The sequence below is a fragment of the Dendrobates tinctorius genome, unplaced genomic scaffold (genome assembly GCF_039654945.1).
Source record: "Dendrobates tinctorius isolate UK_male_01 unplaced genomic scaffold, ASM3965494v1 ptg000377l, whole genome shotgun sequence".
In the NCBI taxonomy this organism is placed as follows: Eukaryota; Metazoa; Chordata; class Amphibia; order Anura; family Dendrobatidae; genus Dendrobates; species Dendrobates tinctorius.
In genome coordinates this window covers 1,077,443-1,103,471 of record NW_027362043.1, presented here as the reverse complement: position 1 = coordinate 1,103,471, position 26,029 = coordinate 1,077,443, and the positions used below count along the sequence as shown (strand labels likewise).

The following is a 26,029-nucleotide window of genomic DNA, read 5'->3' as shown; positions in this document are numbered from 1 at the left end:
TAATTTTTCATTTTTTCAAGGAAAATTACAAAATTTATTTTTTTGAGGGACCTATCCATGTTTGAAGTGACTTTAGGGGTGCTATATAGTAGCAAAACCCCAAACATGATACCATTTTAAAAACTGCACCCCCTGACCTATTGAAAACTGCTGTCAGGTAGTTTATTAACCCTTCAGGTGATTTCCAGGAATTAATGCAAAGTGGTATAGCCAGAATGAAAAAGCGTTTGTTTACCACCTAAATGTCACTTACTTCTGAACTGGCCGCTATAGCCGGCAGACTCTAAGGCCGCTATTTGGCCATGAACTGCTATGGCAAACATCAGGACCACACAATCATGATCTTGGTGTGTCAATTAGATTAAAGTGCAAGCCCCCACAATCTATTAATCATTTATTTGATGTAGTCACTTTTGACAGCAGCAACTAAGGAGTTAAACAGATATGGATGGTGCCAACACCGATCATTTCTGATACAGCAAGTTGTCAGATATAGTGGGTAGCTGACAGCTGCTGGATTGTCACCTGTATAGGGATGATATTCCCTTATATCTCAGGTCAGTAAATATACGTATTGGCTGTCATTAAGGGGTTAAAAAGGAAAAAAAACTGCCTGAAATCTAACACATACAGTAATGTGCAAATGTTTTAGGTAGGTGTGGAAAAAATGCTGCAAAGTTATGCATTCAAAAACATAAGTTAATAGCTTATTTTCATGAATTACCACATTTTAACCTCTATCCGATGTTGGATGTAATAATACACCCATGTCGGACTCCCTGTTTGGTGAGGACTGAGCAGCTGACATGTGCCCACAACAGCCACGGGGGGAATCGCGATCGTCCCGCGGCTGTTAACTAGTTAAATGCTGCTGTCAACTTCGGACAGTGGCATTTAACTCACGCTTACCGGAATCGCGTCGGAAATACCACCCATCGGTGACCCCGTCACATAATCGCAGTTCACCGATGGATTGGCAAGACAACCAGAGGTCTCCAGGAGACCTCTATGGTTGTCATAGCCAGATTGCTATGAGCGCCGCCTGGTGGTCAGCGCTCATAGCAAGTGAGCATTTCTGCTACACACAGGCGATCTGATCATCGCCTGTGTGTAGCAGAGGAGATCAGACAACTGCAGCTTCTAGTGTCCCATGGAGACTATTGAAGTATGTAAAAAGTAAAAAAACGTTTTCAAAAATATTAAAATACTAGCAAAAAATATGAAAGTTCAAATCACCCCGCTTTCACCACATTCAAAATAAAACAATAAAAAAAAATCAAACATAGTCTTTGGTATCACCGCATTCAGAATCACCCAATCTATCAACATAAAAAAATTAACCTGATTGCTAAATTGCGCAATGAGAAAAAAGTCAAAAAGCAAGAATTACGTTTTTTTGGTTGCCGCAACATTGCATTAAAATGCAATAACCGGCGATCAAAAGATGGTATCTGTACCAAAATAGTATGAGATCCAGCTCCTGATATGTTACAGATAAAATCCAAGGTTTATTCTTATTCATTTAAAATAGAAATATCCAAAAAACATTTGCCAAAGGATATTTGGAAAACGGGTATGGGAGGAAAAGAGGACATATATCTACCATACGCTTCTGAAGCAGGACACATGTTCTTAGACTTTGTGTGAAAGAAATACTAAACCATGGGAGGAATCTTATATATCCATCAGGTTGATTAGAAAACAGATGTCATATACAAATGTCCTATATTTTCCACAAACCTGGCACTTCACAACACTAACAACCACAATTCGGACGTACATAAATATTGCCGAAAGAAGAGTTCCAGAATTTACAATTAAAACCATTACATGTTTTATTGAATATATTAAAAATAACGACCATATTAGAACAATATCAAAAAGCACCCAAAGTTAAGAGGGGTTTGTGCAACATGTGCTCAATATCCTGCAGCTCATACACCAAGGTAAAATTAATCCCATATCAGGTCCACTATCAAGAGCTTTACATCCATATAAAAATCAATAGTGATAAAGCAGGGCACATTACCAGGGAAAGTAGATGAACGGTGAAGGCAGCAGTGGCAGGGAGTATTGCACGTCACTCCTAACCCCGACGCGCATTTCGCATCCAGCTTCTTCCGGGGGCGTGTCAGAGGTGGGCACACATGGGGTTTATATATTGCACCGATACTAATAGGCGTACCTATCAGGATGTAAAATATCCGAAGCGGAAGGAATGATTGGTCCGTTAGATTAAATGCGGCGCATGACGCTATTCCCCACTCCTCTGTGTAAACGTCACTTCCGGACCTGCGCCCACTACACCGCAAGCTGGAACGCAAGCGGTCTTGTATCAGGGCACCTCAGGAAGTGTTAGGAGGAGGGTGAAGCGCATGCGCACCATCTGATAACCACTACGATATTAAGGAAGACAAAAACAAGCGCTAAAGGTCTATTGAGGGACAATTAATTAAACAAAAGATCTACGTGTATACGGTGAAACAAAAAAATATATATTAACGGGGGCTAGAAAAAGCGTTATTAAATACATCAATTGCTATAGATTATCATTATGCAACTCCCTGTGACGGCCATCTGCGAATCTGGGCTGCAGTAGGAACAGCACCCCGAGTAACCCGAGACCCTTAACCCCTATACAGGGATCTGGAATTGTAGCAAGGCCCAGGGGGTAGCTGTCTGGTGGAGCAGTGGACCAGAGCAGGACGGCCGCTATGGGGTTAAAACTAAAACCCGTAATCGTGGTCAGGAGGCAGGAGTCGAGAGGTCGGAGGGCAACAGAGGTGCAAAATCAGCAGACAGAAGAAGTGTCAAAAGTCCGAGCTAAGGTCAGTAAAACCAGAAGGGCAGCAAAGGTACAGAATCAGCAGGCAGCAGAAGGGTCAGGAATCCAAGCAAAGGTCAGCGTCAAAAAATCAGAAGAGAGGCAGAGGTACAAAAATGGCAGGCAATAGAATGGTCAAAAATCCAGGCTGAGGTTAGAATTAACTATAGCAATTCACACAGTAGCCCGCAGGGGAACCAAGAATATATCCGGCGGCTTGCAAGACCAGTCCCAACGTATTTGAGGGATCAGGTCATCCCTCACAGGTTCCCGGACTAATGATGTAATTAGGACCGCCCCCTTGACCAGGCCAGATGGTGACGCAGTAAGCCCTACAAGACTGACAGAGGGGCGGAGCCTGCGCCCACCAGATGCCTGTGCAGGAGCCTCTTCTCTGTCATCACCCTCACCCAGGGGCGAACCACAGTGGCCGAGGCAGGAACAGCCGTCCCCGAGTCCAATGCGACGGTCCGGCGCCTCCTAGTGGTCGAGGACGGAACAGCAGGCCCCGAGTCTGGCGGCGACGTGTCAGTCCGGCGCCTCCTAGTGGCTGAGACCGGAACAGCAGGCCCCGAGTCTGGCGGCGACGTGTCAGTCTGGCGCCTCCTAGTGGCCGAAGCCAGAACAGCAGGCCCTGAGTCTGACAGCGACGTGACAGTACCCCCCCTTCTAAGAGGGGCCTCCGGACCCTCAAAACCCGGTTTGTCAGGATGAAGGAGGTGAAACCTTCTAATTAACCCCTTGGCATGGATGTCACTAGCGGGGATCCAGGACCTCTCCTCTGGGCCGAAGCCCTTCCAATGCACTAAATATTGCACAGACCCTCTCACCAAACGGGAATCAAGGATACCCTGGACATCGTACTCCAAGGCACCCTTGACCAAAACTGGAGGAGGAGGGGACTGGACAGGATGAATTGGGGACATCTTGAGGAGGGATTTGTGGAAAACACTGGGTATTTTAAAAGACTGAGGGAGCTTTAAACGAAAGGCTACCGGGTTAATTACCTCTAATATCTCATAGGGACCAATAAATCTGGGACCCAGTTTGGCAGATGGTACCTTAAGCTTAATGTTCTTGGTAGACAGCCAAACTTTGTCCCCAACTCCCAGGTGCAGCCCCTTGGACCGCCGTCTATTTGCGGCCGAAGCCTGTTTGACCTGGGAGCCTTTCAAGTTTGTGTTCACCTCCGACCAGATGGTCCTTAAGTGATGTATGGATTTATCTACCCCCGGGAGCTCCGACATCTTAGCCGAAAATGAACCAAAACGTGGGTGCAAACGATGATTGCAGAACGGGGTGGTTTTGATGGATTCTTGGTATTGGTTATTTAGGGCGAATTCGGCTAACGGGAGATGTTCCACCCAATCGGACTGATGTTCCGAGATATAGCAGCAGAAATACTGCTCTAGGGCCTGGTTGGTGCGCTCAGTTTGACCATTGGTCTCAGGGTGGTAAGCGGAGGAGAAGGATTATTCAACGCCAATGCGTTTGCAGAATGCCTTCCAGAATTTAGAAACGAACTGGGTACCACGGTTGGACACAATATTCACCGGAGTGCCATGCAGTCGTATTACATGAATGACGAACAACTTACTCAAAGTTTCTGAATTAGGTAGTCCAGACAGGGGAACGAAATGGCACTGCTTACTGAACCTGTCCACCACCACCCAGATACATGTCTTCCCTTCTGAGGGCGGCAGGTCAGTAATGAAGTCCATGGAGATGTGGGTCCATGGACTCTCTGGGGCGGGCAAGGACTGGAGCCAGCCGGCAGGGCGATTATGGGGGGACTTGGCGCGAGCACAGGTTTCGCAAGCTAGTACGTAATCTTTACAGTCCTTAACCACTGTCGGCCACCAAAAATTCCTAATCACTAGTCTGGCGGTATTATTGACACCAGGATGGCCTGCCAGGACAGAGTCATGCGACTCCTTTAGAACTTGTAGACGAAATGGGGTTGCAACGAACAATTTCTGGGGGGGGACGTCATGTCCGGGGCTGGTTCTGTGGACCTATGGATCTCCTCCAGAAGGTCCAGAGACATTGCCGACACAACGATCCCATTGGCCAGTATTGGAACTGGTTCCGAGTCCTCAGCCTGTGAGGGGCAGAAACTTCGAGAGAGGGTATCAGCCCTTACATTTTTAGTCCCTGGACGAAACGTGATCACAAAGTAAAGCCTTGAGAAGAACAAAGGCCACCTAGCCTGCCTAGGATTCAGTCTTTTAGATGACTCCAAGTAAGTCAGGTTCTTGTGATCTGTGATCACTGTAACCTTGTGTTTAGCACCTTCGAGGAAGTGGCGCCATTCCTCGAAGGCCCACTTTATGGCCAACAATTCCCGATTCCCTATATCATAATTTTTCTCAGTAGGAGAGAATTTTCGGGAAAAGAAGGCACATGGATGGAGTTGAGTGAGGGAGGCAGTACCTTGGGAAAGCACTGCCCCTACTCCAACCTCAGAGGCATCAACCTCTACCACAGAGGGGTGGTCTAGCTCAGGCTGAATTAATACCGGGTTGGCAGAAAAACAATCCTTTAAAACAGAAAATGCCTTAAGTGCCTCAGGCTTCCAATTAACCACATCTGCCCCCTTCCGGGTCAGATCCGTGAGCGGTTTGGCTATCTCAGAGAAGACTTTGATAAATTTACGGTAGTAGTTTGTAAACCCCAAGAATCGCTGCAGCGCTTTTAGAGTTTTGGGTTGCACCCATTCTCTAATGGGTCGGATCTTGGCAGGATCTATGCGGAACCCCTTAGCAGAAATCATGTACCCCAAAAATTGTACCTCCTCAGCCATAAAAACACACTTCTCCAGTTTGGCAAATAGAGAATGTTCTCTAAGTCTCTGGAGCACAGAACGGACATGTTGCGTGTGTGTGTAAGAACATCAGCAGAGTAGATCAGGATGTCATCTAAATAAACTACTACATATACCCCACAGATATCTCTGAAGATATCATTCAAAAAGTTTTGGAACACGGCAGGTGCGTTACTTAACCCAAATGGCATAACAAGATACTCAAAATGACCAAGGGGTGTGTTAAATGCGGTTTTCCACTCATCTCCGTCTCTTATGCGGACAAGATTGTAAGCTCCCCGGAGATCAAGCTTAGTGAACCAACGGGCCCCCAGTAGCTGATTAAACAGATCAGGGATGAGTGGAAGCGGATACTGATTTTTTACAGTAATAGCGTTCAGCTCACGATAATCAATACAAGGTCTGAGTCCACCATCTTTTTTTTCCACAAAGAAAAACCCAGCCCCTACAGGTGAAGTGGAGGGTCTAATAAAACCTTTTCGTAAGCTGTCTGTTATGTAGTCATTCATGGCTACACGCTCTGGACCAGAGAGATTAAATATTCTCCCCTTAGGGAGACGGGAACCTGGGACCAAGTCTATAGGACAATCGTACTCTCTATGAGGAGGTAATTTCTCAGACTCCACTATGGAAAAAACATCCTCATAGCCCCTGAATGCATATGGTATAAAGGGGGTTTTAATTTTAATTTGGTTCACTGACAGCGACATACAGTGATTCTGACACTGTGGACTCCAGCGCACGATATCACCTAGGTGCCAGTCAATAACAGGATTATGCTGGCACAACCATGGCATACCTAACACAACTGCATGTGATAAATTGTGAATAACAAAAAATGACATATGTTCTGTGTGTAATGCCCCCACTGACATAGCAATTTCTGTAGTAACAAATTCCACTCCACCCTGGACAATAGATGTACCATTAATTTCAGTGGTTTGAATAGGGGCATTAAGCTTTAGCAAAGGTACACCAAGATTCTTTGCAAGCAAAAAATCCATGAAGTTGCCTGCAGAACCACAATCCACATAAACCTTCACACACAGAGATTTATTAGAAAATGAGAGAGATGGGTAACAAAAGTTTAGCCGCATTTGCGGGCAATACCTGAGCCTCTGGGCCAGCACGACCAGAGCTGCCCAGAGGCCGATGTCCCAGGAATGTGGATTTCTGATGCTCAGCATTTCCCTTGAAGTCTCCAGGCTGCAGCATGCTGGTACAGGAAGATGGGAGTGTTCCTTCAGGCTGTGCACTGAAGCAGGTGTTAGGCCAAGAAATCAGCTCAAGCAGGAGAAGAAGGGAAAAAAAAACGTTCAGGAGACTGCTTTTATATATGATGTACATATACCCAAAAAGCAGTTTTTTGGCCCGGATATAATGTGACAGCCACCTGCGAATCTGGGCTGCAGTAGGAACAGCACCCCGAGTAACCCCGAGACCCTTAACCCCTATACAGGGATCTGGAATTGTAGCAAGTCCCAGGGGGTAGCTGTCTTTTGGAGCAGTGGACCAGAGCAGGACGGCTGCCAAGGGGTTAAAACTAAAACCCGTAATCGTGGTCAGGAGGCAGGAGTCGGAGGCCGGAGGGCAACAGAGGTGCAAAATCAGCAGGCAGAAGAAGTGTCAAAAGTCCAGGCCAAGGTCAGTAAAACCAGAAGGGCAGCAAAGGTACAGAATCAGCAGGCAGCAGAAGGGTCAGGAATCCAAGCAAAGGTCAGCGTCAAAAAATCAGAAGAGAGGCAGAGGTACAAAAACGGCAGGCAATAGAATGGTCAGAAATCCAGGCTGAGGTCAGAGTTAACTATAGGAATTCACACAGTAGCCCGCAGGGGAACCAAGAATGTATCTGGCGGCTTGCAAGACCAGTCCCAACGTATTTGAGGGATCAGGTCATCCCTCACAGGTTCCCGAACTGATGATGTAATTAGGACCGCCCCCAGGACCAGGCCAGATGGTGATGCAGTAAGCCCTACATGACTGACAGAGAGGCGGAGCCTGCACTCACCAGTTGCCTGCGCAGGAGCCTCTTCTCTATCACCACCCTCACCCAGGGGCGAACCACGGCGCCTCCCAGTGGCTGAGGCAGGAACAGCCGTCCTCGAGTCAGACGGCGACGCGACGGTCCGGCGCCTCCTAGTGGCCGAGAACGGAACAGCAGGCCCCGAGTCTGGCGGCGACGTGTCTGTCCGGCGCCTCTTAGTGGCCGAGACCGGAACAGCAGGCCCCGAGTCTGGCGGCGACATGTCAGTCCGGCGCCTCCTAGTGGCCGAAGCCGGAACAGCAGGCCCTGAGTCTGACAGCGACGTGACACTCCCGGGACTATAACATAATATAAAGTGACTAGTGCTGGATACCCACTAATAATTAAATGGGTACAAATCTCACTCAATTAAAAACATTTATCGACGAAAATTAACCCTGTAGTAATCAAACCTAAAGAACATTCTAGATCAAATACGCCCAATAATTCTGTTGCATACCAAAATAGACACAATTATTAAATTAAATTCAGATTTTTATGGAATGTTATCTCTTATTGGAAATGGTGAACTAAAGAAGGATGGTGATTTTATAAGAAGACCGAAACTATGTATCTCTACAAGAATTATTAAAATGGACTTTTTTATGATGTATCATTTATGATATTTCTTATGGATTATGTTCATATTTCGTATTTATAATAATTGTGTCCATTTTGGTATGCTACAGAATTATTGGGCGTATTTGATCTAGAATGTTCATTAGGTTTGTAGAGATAGGAACTATGTATTGGGTTTATTAAGAGGGAACGATGGATTATTATAGGGGACTTATGTCTTTGCATTGATGCTGGAGACTAATTAATTGATCTCAATTGATTATGGTATTATACACTTTGTCACTTTATTTATTATTAATATATTAATAATAAGCACTAAGTCACTATTATTATAATATATGCACTTTTATTATGGTTTTATTATTATTATGCACGTTTTTCAATGTGGATTTTTATAATATTTTCATATGTGTACGATTATCATGGGTTTTTTAATATGATGCACTTTATTATATGAACATCATGTGTTTAATTAATATGATGCACTTTATAATATGGATTTTTATTATAATATTACACTTTTAATCTTTTTATTAATAATTTCTTCACTCACTTTTATATATGTCATATAGAATTATTGCACTTATTTAATTAATTAATAAATAAATATTTTATTCACTATTGCATATTCTCACTTTTTATTATGATTAATGGTTGTGTTTTTTGATTCACTTTAAACTTGATTACTACGGGGTTAATTTTCGTCGATGAATGTTTTTAATTGAGTGAGATTTGTACCCATTTAATTATTAGTGGGTATCCAGCACTAGTCACTTTATATTATGTTATAGTCCGGGGAGTTGCATAATGATAATCTATAGCAATTGATGCATTTAATATCGCTTTTTCTTGCCCCCGTTAATATATATATTTTTTAGTTTCACCGTATACACGTAGATCTTTTTTTAATTAATTGTCCCTCAATAGTCCTTTAGCGCTTGTTTTTGTCTTCTTTAATATCGTAGTGGTTATCAGATGGTGCGCATGCGCTTGACCCTCCTCCTAACACTTCCTGAGGTGCCCTGATACAAGACCACTTGCGTTCCAGCTTGCGGTCTAGTGGGCGCAGGTCCAGAAGTGACGTTTACACAGAGGAGTGGGGAATAACGTCATGTGCCGCATTTAATCTGACAGACCAATCATTCCTTCCGCTTTGGATATTTCACATCCTGATAGGTACGCCTATTAGTATCGGTGCAATATTTAAACCCCATGTGTGCCCACCTCTGACACGCCCCCAAAAGCTGGATGCGAAACGCGCGTCGGGGTGAGGAGGGACGTGCAATACTCTGTGCCACTGTTGCCTCCACCGTTCATCTACTTTCCCTGGTAATGTGCCCTGCTTTATCACCTGTTGATTTTTATATGGATGTAAAGCACTTGATAGTGGACCTGATATGGGATTAATTTTATTTCAGTCTTGGTGTATGAGCTGCAGGATATTGAGCACATGTTGCACAAACCCCTCTTAACTTTGGGTGCTTTTTGATATTGTTCTAATATGGTTGTTATTTTTAATATATTCAATAAAACATGTAATGGTTTTTAATTGTAAATTCTGGAACTCTTCTTTCGGCAATATTTATTTAAGTCCGAATTGTGGTTGTTAGAAAACAGATGTGCAGCATTCAGGAAAGAGAAAAAGAAGGGGGGAGAGACATACTAGAATAGCCAAAAAAATTTCATATGAATAAAAATTAAAAATAAATAAAAACAAGAAAAAAAGTAATGTAACTAATAATGTAACAAAATTTCTTTTCAAGGTCTTTGGACCTTGAGGAACTCATTTATCTAAAGCAAAAATCCAATGCTTCTCTACTATGTAATGTGTCACTTCTGTTGCCGCAGCGCACTTTTTTAAATGTGCTCAATTGCATAGATTGAAAAACTGGTTGTCTTCCTACTGAGAACATCCACAAAATGCTTAGAGGCATTGGACATGGTACGATTAGAGGGATGTTCAATATCATATAGGTGTTCTCTTATGTGTGTTTTAAGCTTTCTAGTTGTGGAATCTATATATTCTAATTTACAGGGGGTATACTCTATTATATAGACAACATGATCTGTATTACAATTTAGGAAGCTCCTGATAAGATATATGTGGTTACTGTCACTGCTGGAGAAGGTCGACATTTTAATGGTATGTGAACAGGTTTTACAAGTGGCAGAACCGCACCTGTGAAAACTGCTAGTTGATAAACAGTTTGCTTTTTTAATAGTAGGGGAGTGTGACTTAACCCCTTAACCCCCAAGGGTGGTTTGCATGTTCATGACCGGGCCAATTTTTACAATTCTGACCATTGTCCCTTTATGAGGTAATAACTCTGAAACGCTTCCATGGATCCTGGTGATTCTGACATTGTTTTCTCATGACATATTGTACTTCATGCTAGTGGTAAAATTTCACTCATATAACTTGCGTTTATTTGTGAAAAAAATGGAAATTTGGCGAAAATTTTGAAAATTTTGCAATTTTCCAACTTTGAATTTTTATGCCCTTAAATCACAGAGATACGGCACACAAAAAACTTAATAAGTAACATTTCCCACATGTTTACTTTACATCAGCACAATTTTGTAACCAAAATTTTTTTTTGTTAGGAAGTTATAAGGGTTAAAAGTTGACCAGCGATATCTCATTTTTGCAACACCATTTTATTTTTACAGACCACATCACATTTGAAGCCACCTTGAGGGGTCTATATGATACAAAATACCCAAAAATTACACTATTCTAAAAACTGCACCCCTTAAGGTGCTCAAAATCACATTCAAGAAGTTTATTAACCCTTCAGGTGCTTCACAGGAATTTTTTGAATATTTAAAAAAAAAATGAACATTTAACTTTTTTCACAAAAAAAATACTTCAGGTTCAATTTTTTTTATTTTACCAAGGGTAACAGGAGAAATTGGACTGCAATATTTATTGTGCAATTTGTCCTGAGTACGCTGATACCTGATATGTGGGGGGGAACCACTGTTTCGGCGCATGGCTGAGCTCAGAAGGAAAGGAGCGCCGTTTGACTTATTCAATGCAAAATTGTCTGGAATTCAGATCGGACGCCATGTCACGTTTGGAGAGCCCCTGATGTACCTAAACAGTGGACACCTCCCAAAAGTGACCCCATTTTGGAAACTAGACCCCCAAGGAACTTATCTAGATATGTGGTGAGAACTTTGAACCCACAAGGGCTTCACAGAAGTTTATAACGTACAGCGGTACAATTAACAAATCATATTTTTTCCACAAAAATGATCTTTTCACCCCCAATTTTTATTTTCCCAAGGGTAAGAGGACCCTAAAAGTTATTGTGCAATTTGTCCTGAGTACGCTGATACCCCATATGTGGGTGTAAACGACTATCTGGGCGCATGGCAGAGCTCAGAAGGGAAGCAGCGCCATTTGACTTTTTTGGCTGGAATTGAGATCGGACACCATGTCGCGTTTGGAAAGCCCCTGATGTACCAAAACAGTGGAAACCCCCACAAATGACACCATTTTGGAAACTAGACCCCCCCAAGGAACTTATCTAGATGTGTCGTGAGCAATTTGAACCCCCCAGTGCTTCACAGAAGTTTATAACGCCCGGGCGTGAAAATAAAAAAATCGTATTTTTTCCACAAACATGATCTTTTAGTCACCAATTTTTTTATTTTCCCAAGGGTACCAGGAGAAATTGGACCCCAAAAGTTGTTGTCCAATTTGTCCTGAGTACGCTGATACCTCATATGTGGGAGAAAACTACTGTATGGGCACACGTTGGGGTTCGGAAGGGAAGTAGTGACGTTTTGGAATGCACGCTGTCTGACACCTTCACCATCTGGCTCTGTATCCCATTACTGGGCCTCTTGCACATTTCTCTGAATAGTCTTCTCTGACAAATCACATCGATTGGGACAGAGAAGGAATGTTGTATTTATTATAGGGACTAAAGAAATGGACCTTTTAATTATCTGTCCTCTGTTGAGATGATCATCTTATGATGGGTTGAGTGAGATCTATCTCATTCTTATTTCTGATCTATTAGCCATATGAAGTCTTCTATTAATACTGGTGCTATACTTCAGTGTTTGTGATCTGACAGTTATTCTCTATCACATTTTTAGGTTCTCTTTGTAAGTATGGTCCCTGTTATACCTGATATTGCACTAGGATGTATACACCATAAGGCTCTATATGTCTATGGTTGCTAATACATCCTAATACTGAATTGGGGCTGTATGCAATATATGGATGTATACCAATAAATTTGCTCTACTTTGGACTCTTTATTATTGTGTGATTGTTGAATACTATACGGCCATTACTCACTTTGGGAACTTTACTACTGCTATTTACTCCCCACTTTGTAGATAACAGTACATAAATGGTATCTAATCATTTCTGAGGTTCAAGTTCAGGTTCAAATGTGTGGATATTATGAAGGTGTGCTTGTACTATTTATCTTTTTATTAAAAATTATGTCTTAACTCTCTTACATTGTTGTTCTGTATATTCATATTGAGAAATTATTTTGTCTATCCCAAACTACTGGAGCGTTGATCTTTATTGCCATCTGGAGTACCAGAAAAATGATGGACATGATAGCGGTCTTTCTTATTACAGAGTTCCAAATTGCCTTTGGAAGGGACACTGTCATGGTCCAGTCCGGAGTTTATCTTCTGCTGTCTTCACACTGGACTGGTCATGCGGGGGTTAATCTCCTCAGCCTCGTTCTGGAGCTAGCTGGGCTATTTCAATCCCTCACAGCCTGCTGACCAGTGTTAGTGATAGCTCAAGCTTGCAGTTTAGAGCCGCTGACCCTGGTACCCTGGTGATCCTCCTGCCATTGACTGATATTCACGTGTATGACCCGGACTGATTTCTGACCCCGTCTCTTGGTATTCGTCTCTGCTGTTACGTTCCCTCTCTGGCATCTGACTCCCTGGCTTGTACCCCGACCACGTATTTCATCTCACGTTTTGGACCCCGTGCTCATGTTCTGGCTTTCTGACTCTCGGCTTTGGTATTTTGACTACGTGTATTGCTGCTCCTTCTGGTACGTCTGCTCCTGTTAGTTTCTGACTCGGTTCGTCTGACTATTCTCTCTCGTTACCTGTGGCACCTGTGCTGTTGCTCAGGGTTGCTGCTCTTAGTGTATAACCTCTCTTCCCTCACCAGCTCCCCCTGGTGGAGGTTTCACTACAGACACTAGCAGAAGTAATGAGGTTGATCATGACAAGGTTTAATGAATTTGGTGTGGAGGAACCTGAGTGGCCTATGCATAGGCCTAATATCAAACCTCTGTGAACAACACTGGGATGAATTAGAACACTAATTGAAAGAAAGATCTTCACATCCTACATTAGGGCCTGAATTCATAAATGCTATTTTGCCTGAATGGGCTTAAATATCGGAAAGCATGGACACACCAAAATCTTACAGAGGACATTACAGCCACAAAAGGAGACCTAATCCCATGTGTTCAGAATAAAAAAAAGTTTCTAAATGTGTGCTTGTCAGGTGTCCACATGATCTAGCCATGTAGGGTAACTCCAATCTATGTACATGAAAAATGCCGCTCAACAGTTGCTGTAAAATTACGACTTTCACATGCAACTTTACAATATAATACCAATACCTGGTGTCTTGGTAATTTACCAGGTAGCCTTTTTCTGACATCATTTGTTGAATAACGAATAATGGCTCACCAGCAGTCTGTGTTGTTATAACCTTTGGTTTACAACGTGCTCCATCCCCCTTCATTGTGTATGCAGCAACAGTGATAGAATAAGTCGTTTCAGGGTGAAGTCCATCAATAATCATTTCCTGTAAATCCAAAAGAGAGGAAACTTCTATCTGAATATAGGTGCACTTAAATTGATACACATTAGAAATGACCTATATGAACCCCACATGCATAAGATTAGAATAACAGAATGTTAAACATAAGAGCCAAACCGGGTTATATACACTAAATATTTATTATATTATGATTTCCTTTTCTGATATACTGCAGCACTAGCATATCCCACAGTGCTTTACAAAGATTGCCATTACTCACTGTACCTAGTGGGGTTCACAATCTAGTCTACATCCTATGGGGGGAGACCACTGAACTAACCACTCAGCTGACATTCCAACCAAAAAATTATCATTATTATCATTGGCCATTATAGTCGGTTACAAAAAAACAATGCTTAATGGCCTATCATGCTCAGCACAAATGGGCAGACAAAAGCAGGGTCATAACTGGTAATGAAGACTTTTTTTGCCACGTGAAGCAATGAGGGACTTTTGGAGGGGAACAGTTAACTCTCGCAGCAGTTTTGTTTATATCCCACAAATATTACCCCACTTAACATCATCACAGGGCAAGAGGGAAGAGCCGGGCAAAGCACCAGAATTGGCACATCTAATAGATGTGTCTTTCTTGGGCAGCTGCGGGCTACTAGTTTTAGGCTGGGGGGGGATCAAAATCCATGGCCCCTTACCAGCCTGAGAATACCAGCCCCCAGCTGTCTGCTTTAGCAAGGCTGGTTGTCACAAATGATGGGGACTGGTTTTTTTTTTTATTAAAAACCGCATGAGGACCTCTCTATTCTTGATAATCAAGCCTTGCTAACACTGACAGATGAGGGTTGCAGTTTTACCAGGCTGGTTATCAAAAATACTGGGGAACCCATGCCGTTTTTTTTATTTATTTATAGTGCCTGCTCTCACTGTGATTAGCGGAAGCAGGTGTAGGCTAATGGGAGTAGTAGTCCCATCAGCTGCCGCCTATTCTCGCTGTTATCACTTGAATATAACTCTCAACATTCTCCCCTGCTCCCGCTGATCACAGTTGAGATGAGAGCAGACTTCAGCATCTGGTGCAGGGGAACAGCCCTAACTGTACCACTGCTTCCTAGGCACCGGTATGTGTTACACTAATGACACACGGATGTCATCCGTGTGTCATCAGTGCTAACTGTACCACTGCTTCCTAGGCACCGGTACGTGTCACACTAATGACACACGAATGTCATCCGTGTGTCATCAGTTTTGCGGTACATGCGGCTGCTAAAAAAACGGACATGTCAGTGTGCTTCCACAGACTGTGAGCAAAATACGTGTGCACAGATTAAACGTCACAACACGTGCTGGACACACTGAAGTCTGAAAGAGGCCTAACAGTGTGTGATTCGCAGACTGTCAAGATTCTCTGGCATTCCATGTGGCAGTCACTGATGATGTACTGTATGCGATTCACAGACTTGTGGTCACATGCCAACCAGCCTCATTTTCTCTCCAGAAAAACTGAATGAGAATAATCAGCACAAGATCGTGACTAGCACATCTAATGTTTATGATTAGCCTAAGAATCCTGATTACCCGACACTCACAGGCTGATTCTAAACCTTCTCTGTACACACACTGATGCAGAGAAAGATGCCTGATGCCTCCTTTAGAAGATGAGAAAGTGGAGGCACTATTAGATCAAAATTCTAAGTTTCAGGTTACGAATATCTTCAATACATTACCAATAATTCCTAACATCAGTTGGTTATCAAATGAAAGAGCAAAATAATTGGCCAACAAGGTCTATGTCAAGCTTTATATGAACAGAATTTTATTGGGAGCACCAAACTTTTTAACTAATCTCTAGTTCACAATGTGTTCCTGTGTATATAATGAGTAACAAGGGAAAACGCAGAGAAAAGTAAACAATCCAAAGTGACCAGAATTCTTAGTGCCATAATACGGGCACTTTGGTAAGCACCAGCTTACCCTACTGCGGTAAGCATCACCTCAGGCAAAATGGGATATAGTAACTAAGGGTACCGTTACACGTAGCGACGCAGAAACGATTCCGACAACGATACGATCTGGCTAAGATCGTTTGTGTATCGCTAGTGAGCAGTCATACAGGCCGATCTTCATAACGACGCATCAGCGATCAGCGATGTCACTAACGACCACGGCGATCGTTGGTACCGTGTCACACACTGCCTATAATAGCGATTCAGACTTTGAATAGGCGTCCTTCAGCGCTAACTATATGAGTTCGGAGTCGCCAACAAGGTCGCTCGTCGTTGATAAGAGGCGTCAAACACAGCGATGCATGCTGGTCAGCGTGACGCCAGCGATCAAAAAATGATCCTGAACGTTCGCGCACGATCAGCGACATCGCAGCAGGGAGCCGGTCGTTTCCGCTTGTCACACTTAGCGAGATCGGTAGCGATGTCGCTGTTGCGTCACAAAATCGTTGTCGCTTCAGCGATATCGCTAGCGATCTCGCCGTGTGTAACGGGGGCTTAAGTCTGCTGTGCAAGACTAATTGGAGTGTCATTTTTACATATTTGTAAAGCGTTGTAAGCATTTTACAGGATCTTGTTGCACCCTGAAGATAATAACGCTAAGCAGTTGAGAACAGTCAACCAGACTGATCATCAAAGGTGAGTCACACCATCAGTTACACTCCAAAAGAGTTACATGAATATGATACTTCTGAAGGACTTGTCTGGAGGAAGAGTCCTAGATTGAAGATTACAGAGAATTTTTAAAAGGAACTATACATATAAGGAAGCTTTATCTGCACCTCCTATTGTGCCTACCACCAAAATGTATCAATGACATATGGTATTTTGAAAGAGGAAAGCTAATAAAGCCAAGGCACGAGCCTTATCCTATACTATAAATGCATAAACACATTTATTCTTTTCACTTGGAAAAGATGCCGATATGGCATTGAAACGCATTGTGAAGAAAAAGCCTTTTTCCTCATCATCTTTTCTGCAGAACTGATTCAATCCAGCAGCACAGGCGATCTACATGTTTATTCAACTAGATCCCATAAACTATTAATCACACAATAGGCCCAATGAAATAAAATGGGTATTTAACTCAAAACACTTAAAAAACAAGGATTGGTTATAAAATAAAATAACCACTAGAAAGTATAACCCATAAAAATATTTTTATTGTAATTAATAAATATTTAAAAGTTTTTTACAGTGCATATATACTACTGGGCAATATACAAAGTGAGGTGCCTCCTGAAGAAGTTTTAATACGATACGTGCGTTGGGGACCTGTCTCATTATTTTTTATACATGTTGCCATCATGCTTGTTTTAACTATGTATACCTTTTAATGTATGGGAAATGCGATACCTAAATATTTGTGATATGTAGTTTCTGGCTATAACTTGTTAGATTGGGCTTGAAAACACTATTGAATACTATATATGATGTTGGTCCCCTCACTTTGTATAATGCCCAGTAGTATTTATGCTCTGTAAAAAAACTTTGAATATTTATTAAATACAATAAAAATATTTATATGGGTTATACTTTCTAGTGGTTATTTTATTTTATAATGGATTCCATAAACGGCAGTGAAGAATGAAAAAGGCACACAAAAAATAACAAAGGGTGAGTATATTATCGAAAAAATAAAAAATTAGCAGTTATTTCCAAAATTGGTTTAAAAACAACATAAGTACTCATTAAAGTGTACCTCTACCAATGTCTTCAAAGTTGTTTGCGTCTCTGTTGTTCTCAAAATATGCATTCTGCTTCTCTGACTTTTTATTTAGTTTTTTTTTAAATAAAGTTTCTCTTTGTTCATGATGACAAATTGTATTTAAATTTTGTTCAATGTGAAAAGGACATCACCTTTGTATTTTCTTGTATTACCTTGCTCTACAGTTACACTACTAAGGCTGAAACTACTGTCCTGTGTTACTTCACTATTCAAGAATACTCTACCTTCAAAAGCCAATATGAATAATGTAGAGTGATACAACTGTTCTTTAATAGAACTGGTCAATTCCATTTTTTTACATTTAATATAGATAAATTATAAATTTCAACCAAAATCAGAAGCACATGGGGAGAGTTATAGAGCTATAAGTTCCAAAATTCAGGTGCATTTTACATTAAAATACTATCTTTCATGACTTACACTCTATTTATATCTTAGACACTTTCTGTACTTAGCCCAATAAGGGTTGTGGCCTCATCGAAAAGGAGTGTGGCTTACCTCAAAGGTACATGGTCTAATGTGCAGCATCATGCACCAAAAACTCCACCAACATTTTGGCGCATATTTCTGGCTCAAAGTAAAGCAACTAATAAGAGGTGTAAACTTAGCCTAGGCTGTCTAAAAATAAGCCAAACGTATTAGACAGCATGAACCACTATGATAATCTGGCACACTTTAAGACTTTCTGGTCTAACTTTGTACTAAGATTTAGACAGTATTGATAAATCTTCCCCAATAAAAGCTAGACTTTTAAAGAACGTGCAGTTCTATTCTGTGTAGAGATTTGTGTAATGGTTGAGGTACACTTTACTTTCTCAAACATGCATCAACATCAAGTAAGACATGTTGGAGCATTAAAGGACAATACTTACATATTCAGCTGTGTCATCCTTCTCCCACTGATCAAGGAAATGCAGATAGAGGAAGAAAGAGTGATATGAATGGCAAGTGTTTAAGAGATGCAAAAGAACAAAAGAAGTGGGACTATTATATTGTGGACTAATCTAACACTAGTGGCAACCAAAGGTTCAACCTGATTATTTAGTACTTCTCAATTTGTATCATGTAGGCTCACAACAGCTCTTAGCCATTTTTTTCTACTGCTTCTAACAGCTTATAAACTCCTCAACTTTGAAATTGCAACTCCAAGAAGGAAAAGTCATGGAGCTAACGAAATCACAGGATTGATAAAATGATAAGAAAAATGGAAACAAAATTTTCAAAACATCTCAATTTATTCAGTATTAAGTATAAGCCCCAAGTGCAAAAATAAACGCACTTGCAAGCTTTGGCTGCTAGCAATGTGGTTATTAATGGTTGTTTGAGGAATGCTCTGCCACACTGAATGCACTTGGACACACGAATCATCAAGATCCACTCATGGCAGCTCCATTTATGGTTTCTGACCAATGACATCCCATATGTGATTGATGGGAAACTAGTCCGGAGACACTGCAGTCCACAGTAGCACATATAGGACATTCAGGCTGCTCATAGTAGAACAAGTAATATGCAGTCTGGTGCTAACCTGCTGAAAACTGCTAAAGGGACACTTTGGAGAAAAGGCCGTACCACTGGTTCCAACAAAACAATGTACACACGTGGCCAAAATTGTACGTACCCCTCGTTTAATGACAGAAAAAACCACAATGGTGATAGAAATAACTTGAATCTGACAAAAATAATAATAAATAAAAATCTATGAAAATTAAATTAAAATCAGGCATTGCTTTTCAACCATGTTTCCACAGAATTTTAAAAAAAATAAACTCATGATATAGACCAGGACAGAAATGATGGTCCTTTTGAGGCAATCACTGCAATCAAACGATTCCTGTACTGTCAATGAGACTTCTGCACTCCTCGACAGGTATTTTGGCCCACTCCTCAAGAGCAAACTGCTCCAGTTGTCTCATGTTTGAAGGTTGCTTTTTCTATATGGCATGTTTCAGCTCTTTCCAAAGATGCTCAATAGGATTTAGGTCAGGTTTCATAGAAGGCCACTTCAGAATAGTCCAATGTTTTCCTCTTAGCCATTCTTGGGTGTTTTTAGCTGTGCGTTTTGAGTCATTATCCTGTTGCAAGACCCATGAACTGCGACTGAGACCAAGCTTTCTGACACTGGGCAGCACATTTCTCTCAAGAATCCCTTGATAGTCTTGAGATTTCACTGTACCCTGCACAGCCTCAGAACAGCCTTTTCTTGATATGCTTCATTTTTTCCTTCTGTGAACATAGAGCTAATATGCCTTGTCAAAAAGTTCCATTTTTGTCTCATCTATGCATAGCACATTGTCCCAGAAGCTTTGTGGCTTGTCAACATGTAGTTTGGCAAATTTCAGTCTGGCTTTTTTATGATTTTTTTTTCAACAATGGTGTCCCCCTTGGTCGTCTCCCATGAAGTCCACTTTGGCTCATACAACGATGGATGGTGTGATCTGACACTGATGTTCCTTGAGCTTGAACTTCACCTTTAATCTGTTTAGAAGTTTTTCTGGGTTCTTTTGTTACCATTCTTATTATCCGTCTCTTTGATTTGTCATCAGTTTTCCTCCTGCGGCCACGTCCACGGAGGCTGGCTACAGTCCCATGGAGCATAAATTTCTGAATATGTGCAACTGTAGTCACAGGAACATCAAGATGCTTGGAGATGGTCTTATAACTTTTTCCTTTAACATGTTTGTCTATTATTTTCTTTTTAATCTGAGACAACTCTTTCCTTCACTTCCTCTGGTCCATGTTGAGTGTGATACACACCATGTCACCAAACAGCACAGTGCGCACCTGTAGCCCTCTATACAGGCCCACTCACTGGTTGCAAGATTGTAGACACCTGTGATGCCAATTAGTGGACACACCTTGCTTGAATATGTCCCTTGTGTCACATTATTTTCAGGGGTACCATCATTTCTGTCCAGGCCTATTTCATGAGATTTATTTTTTTAAACATTCTGTGGAAGCATGGTTGAAAAGCAATGTCTGACTTTCATTTGTTCATTTTCATAGATTTTTTATTTAGTATTACTTTTGTCAGATTCAAGTTATTTCTGTGACCATTGTGGGTTTTTCTGTCATTAAACAAAGGGTACCAACAATTTTGACCACGTGTGTAAGACCAAGCTGCTAGTGTACCTCGTGAAGATTAATGGGATCCGGCTACCATACATTATGCCACGACACACCATAATACCGAGTGTAGGACAAGTGTGATCCTACCTTTGCAAGTCTATCCATGGCATTTAAAGAAAAAAGAGGTGGAACTCACAATACCTATGGGACATTAAGTACCACCTCCTTTTTTTTTCTTCACATGGACATATTTTGACTTGCTTTTTTCTTCAGTGAGCTCCTGAGATATCAGTGGCTGGGTATATTTTGCTATCTCTAGAAATTTAATTACGCTGGCAACAGGTGCAACAGTGATGCCGGTCCTACTACCTTGTACATTGCTTATCCATGGCATTGTCCACATGGTCACCAGACTAATTGCAGCTATTATTGCACCCAGATAAAAGAAGAACTCATCACTGAAAAGAATAGACCTCTATTACAGCCTCCATTGCTGTCTTGCTCTGATATCGTTTGTAAATGGTGGCGTGAGGTCAACGGAACTCTTGCTGCTGGATGTCAGGCTCGTAGCCGAATGTGGTGCAACGCGTTCTTCTAACAGTTTGTGTACTGTAGATACTATTGGATGTTTTAGGCTTGGTATGTGACATCTAGCTTCACTTGTAGTATTGAATCCCTCTCAGTTTGTCACAAGTGATGATAACTGTCATGTCGAGGAACAGTAGGCATTGTAGAAACATCTCACAAGACTTGACCCATTTTTTGATGATTCATTAGTCAAAAAAATTACCTTTTAATCTGGTATTCATGTCCCTCCCACGTGCCACTGATTGAAGCTAGGTGCTTGAAAACTTTATTTGCAGATCACAGTTACACCTAATTCCCCAATTTGCTAAACCTTATGGCTTGCTCTTATTGGTTTTGTAATTTCATTGTTAAGGAGTGTATTTCATCTATTCTATCAATTTAATGCATCAAAGTGTTAGACCATCTATTCTGTCCAGCTATTTTTCTACAGAAGCGGTCATTTTTAGTATAAAAATTAAATTTTGGCACATTACATCCATTACTGAGTTCTGCAGTTCCAGTTAAATACTGGTTTATAAATTTCAACAGTATAATCTGATCACATTTCTTTCCCATTTCTCCATACTAGTCTAGGCATTGTACAATACAGAAGTAGCATGAACATGCGGCCTGTACTATAGCACAGAAAACTGTCTACGAGTTCCACAATAGCTCAGTAACACCTAACATGGAAGAATTCTCTTCTTGGTTAAGTAAATATCCTTGTAACAAATATAACTTAATGCTCAGGGACCATATAATTGTGTGACATGGAGAAAACACCATTTACAATCAATTTTCGTTGAATATAAAATACCCAAGACATACACTATCAGATAAAAATATGCCTAAATATAGTACCAGGATGATAGCCAAAGGGGCACTAAATTAACCTAATCAGATCGCACTATCTGATATGAAACTGCCTAATCGCGGAGTTTGGCACTCTAATGATGATGATAATGGTGCCCCCGCTCCTCGACGGCTGACCAAAAAAAACCCTAGAACACCCTAACCTCAGGTACAGTAGTGAATGAGGATCACATAAATAAAATGCTTAGGGTAAGCTTCGTGCCGTTATAATATCCCTGTAATTGCTTCGACTCATTTTGCCAAGTATAGCTTTATCAGGAGGCTGATAAAGATGAAATCAGGATCACAAGCCCAGCATGGAGTGCCTGGTTAGTGTTTAAATAGCCCACAGAGTAAGATGTAAACACCCCTTGATCTGTTTTAACATATGCCCACTCATTGCCATATTGTGAATATAGTCTTCTAAAAATCTTGTCCTCAGAAAGTTAACTGAACATGTAAGCGAAAATTATATTAAAAAACGTATAGCGCTGGACCAGTGCGCATAAACTAAAGATATGAAGGTCAGGGGACTTGTGCGCATGCATGCAGAGAGCAACTTGCGTTCTAACATAGAATGCAGTACTGGTGAAAGATCGTGGTGATGTGATGTTGATGTGCGTCACTATTGAGGGGCAGATCTGCTGCTACTACTTCTCAGTGATGCGCTCCAAGGTGGAGAGCATGCTGGTAGTGGAAACCACAGCGTTCCTTCGATATGGAACTCATGTGACTATCATGGGATGGGGCTACAACTACCACTTTTCAGTGATGCTCCACTCATTCAGGTAATGGAACTCATGCACACACCATTACTCCAATATGGAAAGCACGTCACCATTATTGGGCAGAGCTGTAACGATCACTAGGCTAGGATGTTCTAGGGTTTTTTAGGGTCAGCTGTTGAGTGCAGACATCATAATCGTCTTCGTTAGGGTGCCAAACTGTGCAGGTAGCCAGCTTCACATCAGTTAGTGCGATCTGATTAGGGTAAATTTAGTGCCCTTTTGGTTATTAGCCTGGTAATATTCTTAGGCATATTTTTATCTGATATTGTACCTATTTATTTGTCTCTTGGGCCACTTTTTTCCACAAATTTGTTTGTCTATGTTTATGTTTTGGGTATTTTTAATGTATACTCAATAAAAAAATGATTTTATGTAAATATCCTGTAATCTTTGGCTTTATGTAGAAATCTAATTCTTCTAACTCTTGTCTTAAAAGTTCTTCAGGTTAGATACAATGTGAGGATTCTCTGGACTGAAAATCACTATTGAAAAAGCTCACATCTGATGGAGGCTCTGTCCTAAACCCCAAAAGACATTTCTGTCCAAATTGACAGTAAGTAAAACAGTGTAGGAATAGCTATTCTTGACATTAATAACTGAAACCGCAAAGGAACATGGAAGAACCGTATTATAAGTCGATGAGGAAGCCTTCACATGACGGATACAACACAATGGCAGAAGTATTGCAAAAGCACTGACAGTCCAATTGACATGTGATTTAGGTTGGTACAGTTGGCACCTATCATTTTACTGGTTCAGCACAATTGAATATGACATGAGAAATCAAGAAATTGCATTGTCTAGTTCCATAGTGGGAACTAAAAAATGAAAAAAATTAAAATAAAGTCTTTGATCCATACAGATGAGTCCTAAAGAGGTCTCAATATATCGCCCTTCCTATTTACCATACAAAATCCAACAAGAACGGAAGAATAAGGCGCATCTCAGTAAGCGTAAATGCAATAAATTTTATTAATGCCCTTATACAATGACAAGAAAGGAGAAGAAACAAACAGGTGTGACACCACCAAGTATGAAACACGCAGGTTTCACATCAAATGAGCTAACAAGGAAAAACACTACTTGTTTTTTTCCAAATCTCTCACCTGAGCATCAGCCAGCATAACATCTCTTATGTAGGGAAGCCCTTTCGCTTCTCCATTCTCCATTTTAACATAGTGAATTTGGTAGCCTCGAATTTGTCCGTGTTGGCGATTTTGAATAGGAGAACGCCAGAATACTTTAATGGCGGTCGAGTTGAGGACTTCTGCCTCAACTTTGCGTGGTGGAGCACTAGGCACTGAGGAGGAAAATAAAAGTCTTTTTTTTACAGTAGATAAAATAGTTTTATGAGACAATGGAAAACAATACATTTGGTATTTATTACAGGTTAAAGACAAATCACTAAGTTACAAAAAAGTTAGAGTAATAAAAGTATAAAATTACCATCTTCATCAGTGCGTACAACAATGGGCGAGCTTTCAGGGCCAGGTCCCACAGCAGTATGCGCCACAACGGTGATACGATACTCCGTCCACTTTTCTAGAGCTTCTAGAAGGATCTCAGTTGTCTGAGGTGGAATGTCCTTCACTTCTTTAGGTACTGGGTCCTCAGAGTCCAAAGCACGGTAATGCACGCTGTATCCAGCAAGAATGCCATTATGACTCTCTGCGGGGGGTGGCTGCCAACTTACCAGTATTGTGGTGGACTTTGTGCTGACACACTTTACATCTTGAGGGGGGGCAGACGGTTCTATGAGAGGACAGTTAAGGGCAGGAGGGATAGGGCAAGCAGAGAAACAAAAGATGGGAAAGATAAAAAAAATGGAACAGAAAAAAAAGGAAAACAACTCAAAAAAGAAAAAGAAAACAACAAAACCACAAATGTTTAACTAAAAAGTCAAAATGGAACATAATGGCAAATTATAACAAATTACTGAATGTGTAATGAAATTAATTTTAGCATTAATAAGACTAGGTGAAATAAAACATGTTCTTATTGTTTTGTAATAGATGTGTTACTTGCATAGCAAGATACATTTTGTTCTAAAGTATCTGTCCACATCTATAGAACTACAATGGATTAACTAAAGTCTGGGTGTTTCTTGTTCACAATCTCCATTAGTTACTTGGCGATTGGTCATATTATCAGAGTATATTTATCAGTATGATATCCAGTTACTAATGTGGCATCATTTTTGGTGTAAGCCTGTATGTTTATTTTAATTTATGCAACTTTGTCCTGGGCGCGTTGTAAAATTATAAACTGTTTAACACCCATCTTGGGGAAGAGACAAACTGTTGAAAGCAATAGCTTTTCCACTTCACGTTTGATTTCACGTAAATGAACTAACACTATGTTTAACAGGGTTGGCTACTTCATCTTTAATTTGACATACAGTATATCATAACAATGAGTACACCCCATCACATTTTTGTAAATATGTTACTATATTTGTTATGCATAGCACTGAAGATATGACACTTGATACAATGTAAAGTAGTCAGTGCACATCTTGTATAACAGTGTAAATTTGGTGTGCCCTCTAAATAACTCAATACACAGCCATTAATGTCTAAACCTCTGACAACAAAAGAGAGTACACCCCTAAGTGAAAATGGCCAGATTGTGCCCAATTAGCTATTTTCCTTTCCCGCTGTCATGTGACTCATTTGTGTTACAAGGTCTCAGATATGAATGGGGAGCAGGTCTGCTAAATTTGGTTCTATCGCTCTCACACGCTCTCATACTGGTCAGTGGAAGTTCAAAGTGGCTCTTCATGGCAAAGAGCTGCCTGAAGATCTGGAAAAAAAATTGTTGCTCTACATAAAGATGGCCTATGCTGTAAGAAGATTGCCAACAACTGAAACTAAGCTGCAGCACGGTGGCCAAGAACATACAGCGGTTTAACAAGACAGGTTACACTCAGATCTGGCAACATCATGGTCAACCAAGGACGTTGAGTGCACATGCTCAGCGTCATATCCAGAGG

General features: G+C 41.2%; 1 protein-coding gene across 1 annotated transcript in view; it reads right to left on the bottom strand.

Annotated features, from left to right (window-relative positions):
• Window positions 1-26,029, bottom strand: part of PTPRS (protein tyrosine phosphatase receptor type S) — a 567,518-nt gene that overhangs the window by 226,348 nt on the left and 315,141 nt on the right. The window contains exons 11-13 of the mRNA XM_073563025.1: window positions 24,484-24,789; window positions 24,144-24,337; window positions 13,945-14,062 (exon numbers count right to left, since the gene is read on the bottom strand). Of these exons, the coding sequence (XP_073419126.1) occupies window positions 13,945-14,062; window positions 24,144-24,337; window positions 24,484-24,789 (618 nt within the window). The remainder of the gene's footprint in view (window positions 1-13,944; window positions 14,063-24,143; window positions 24,338-24,483; window positions 24,790-26,029) is intronic.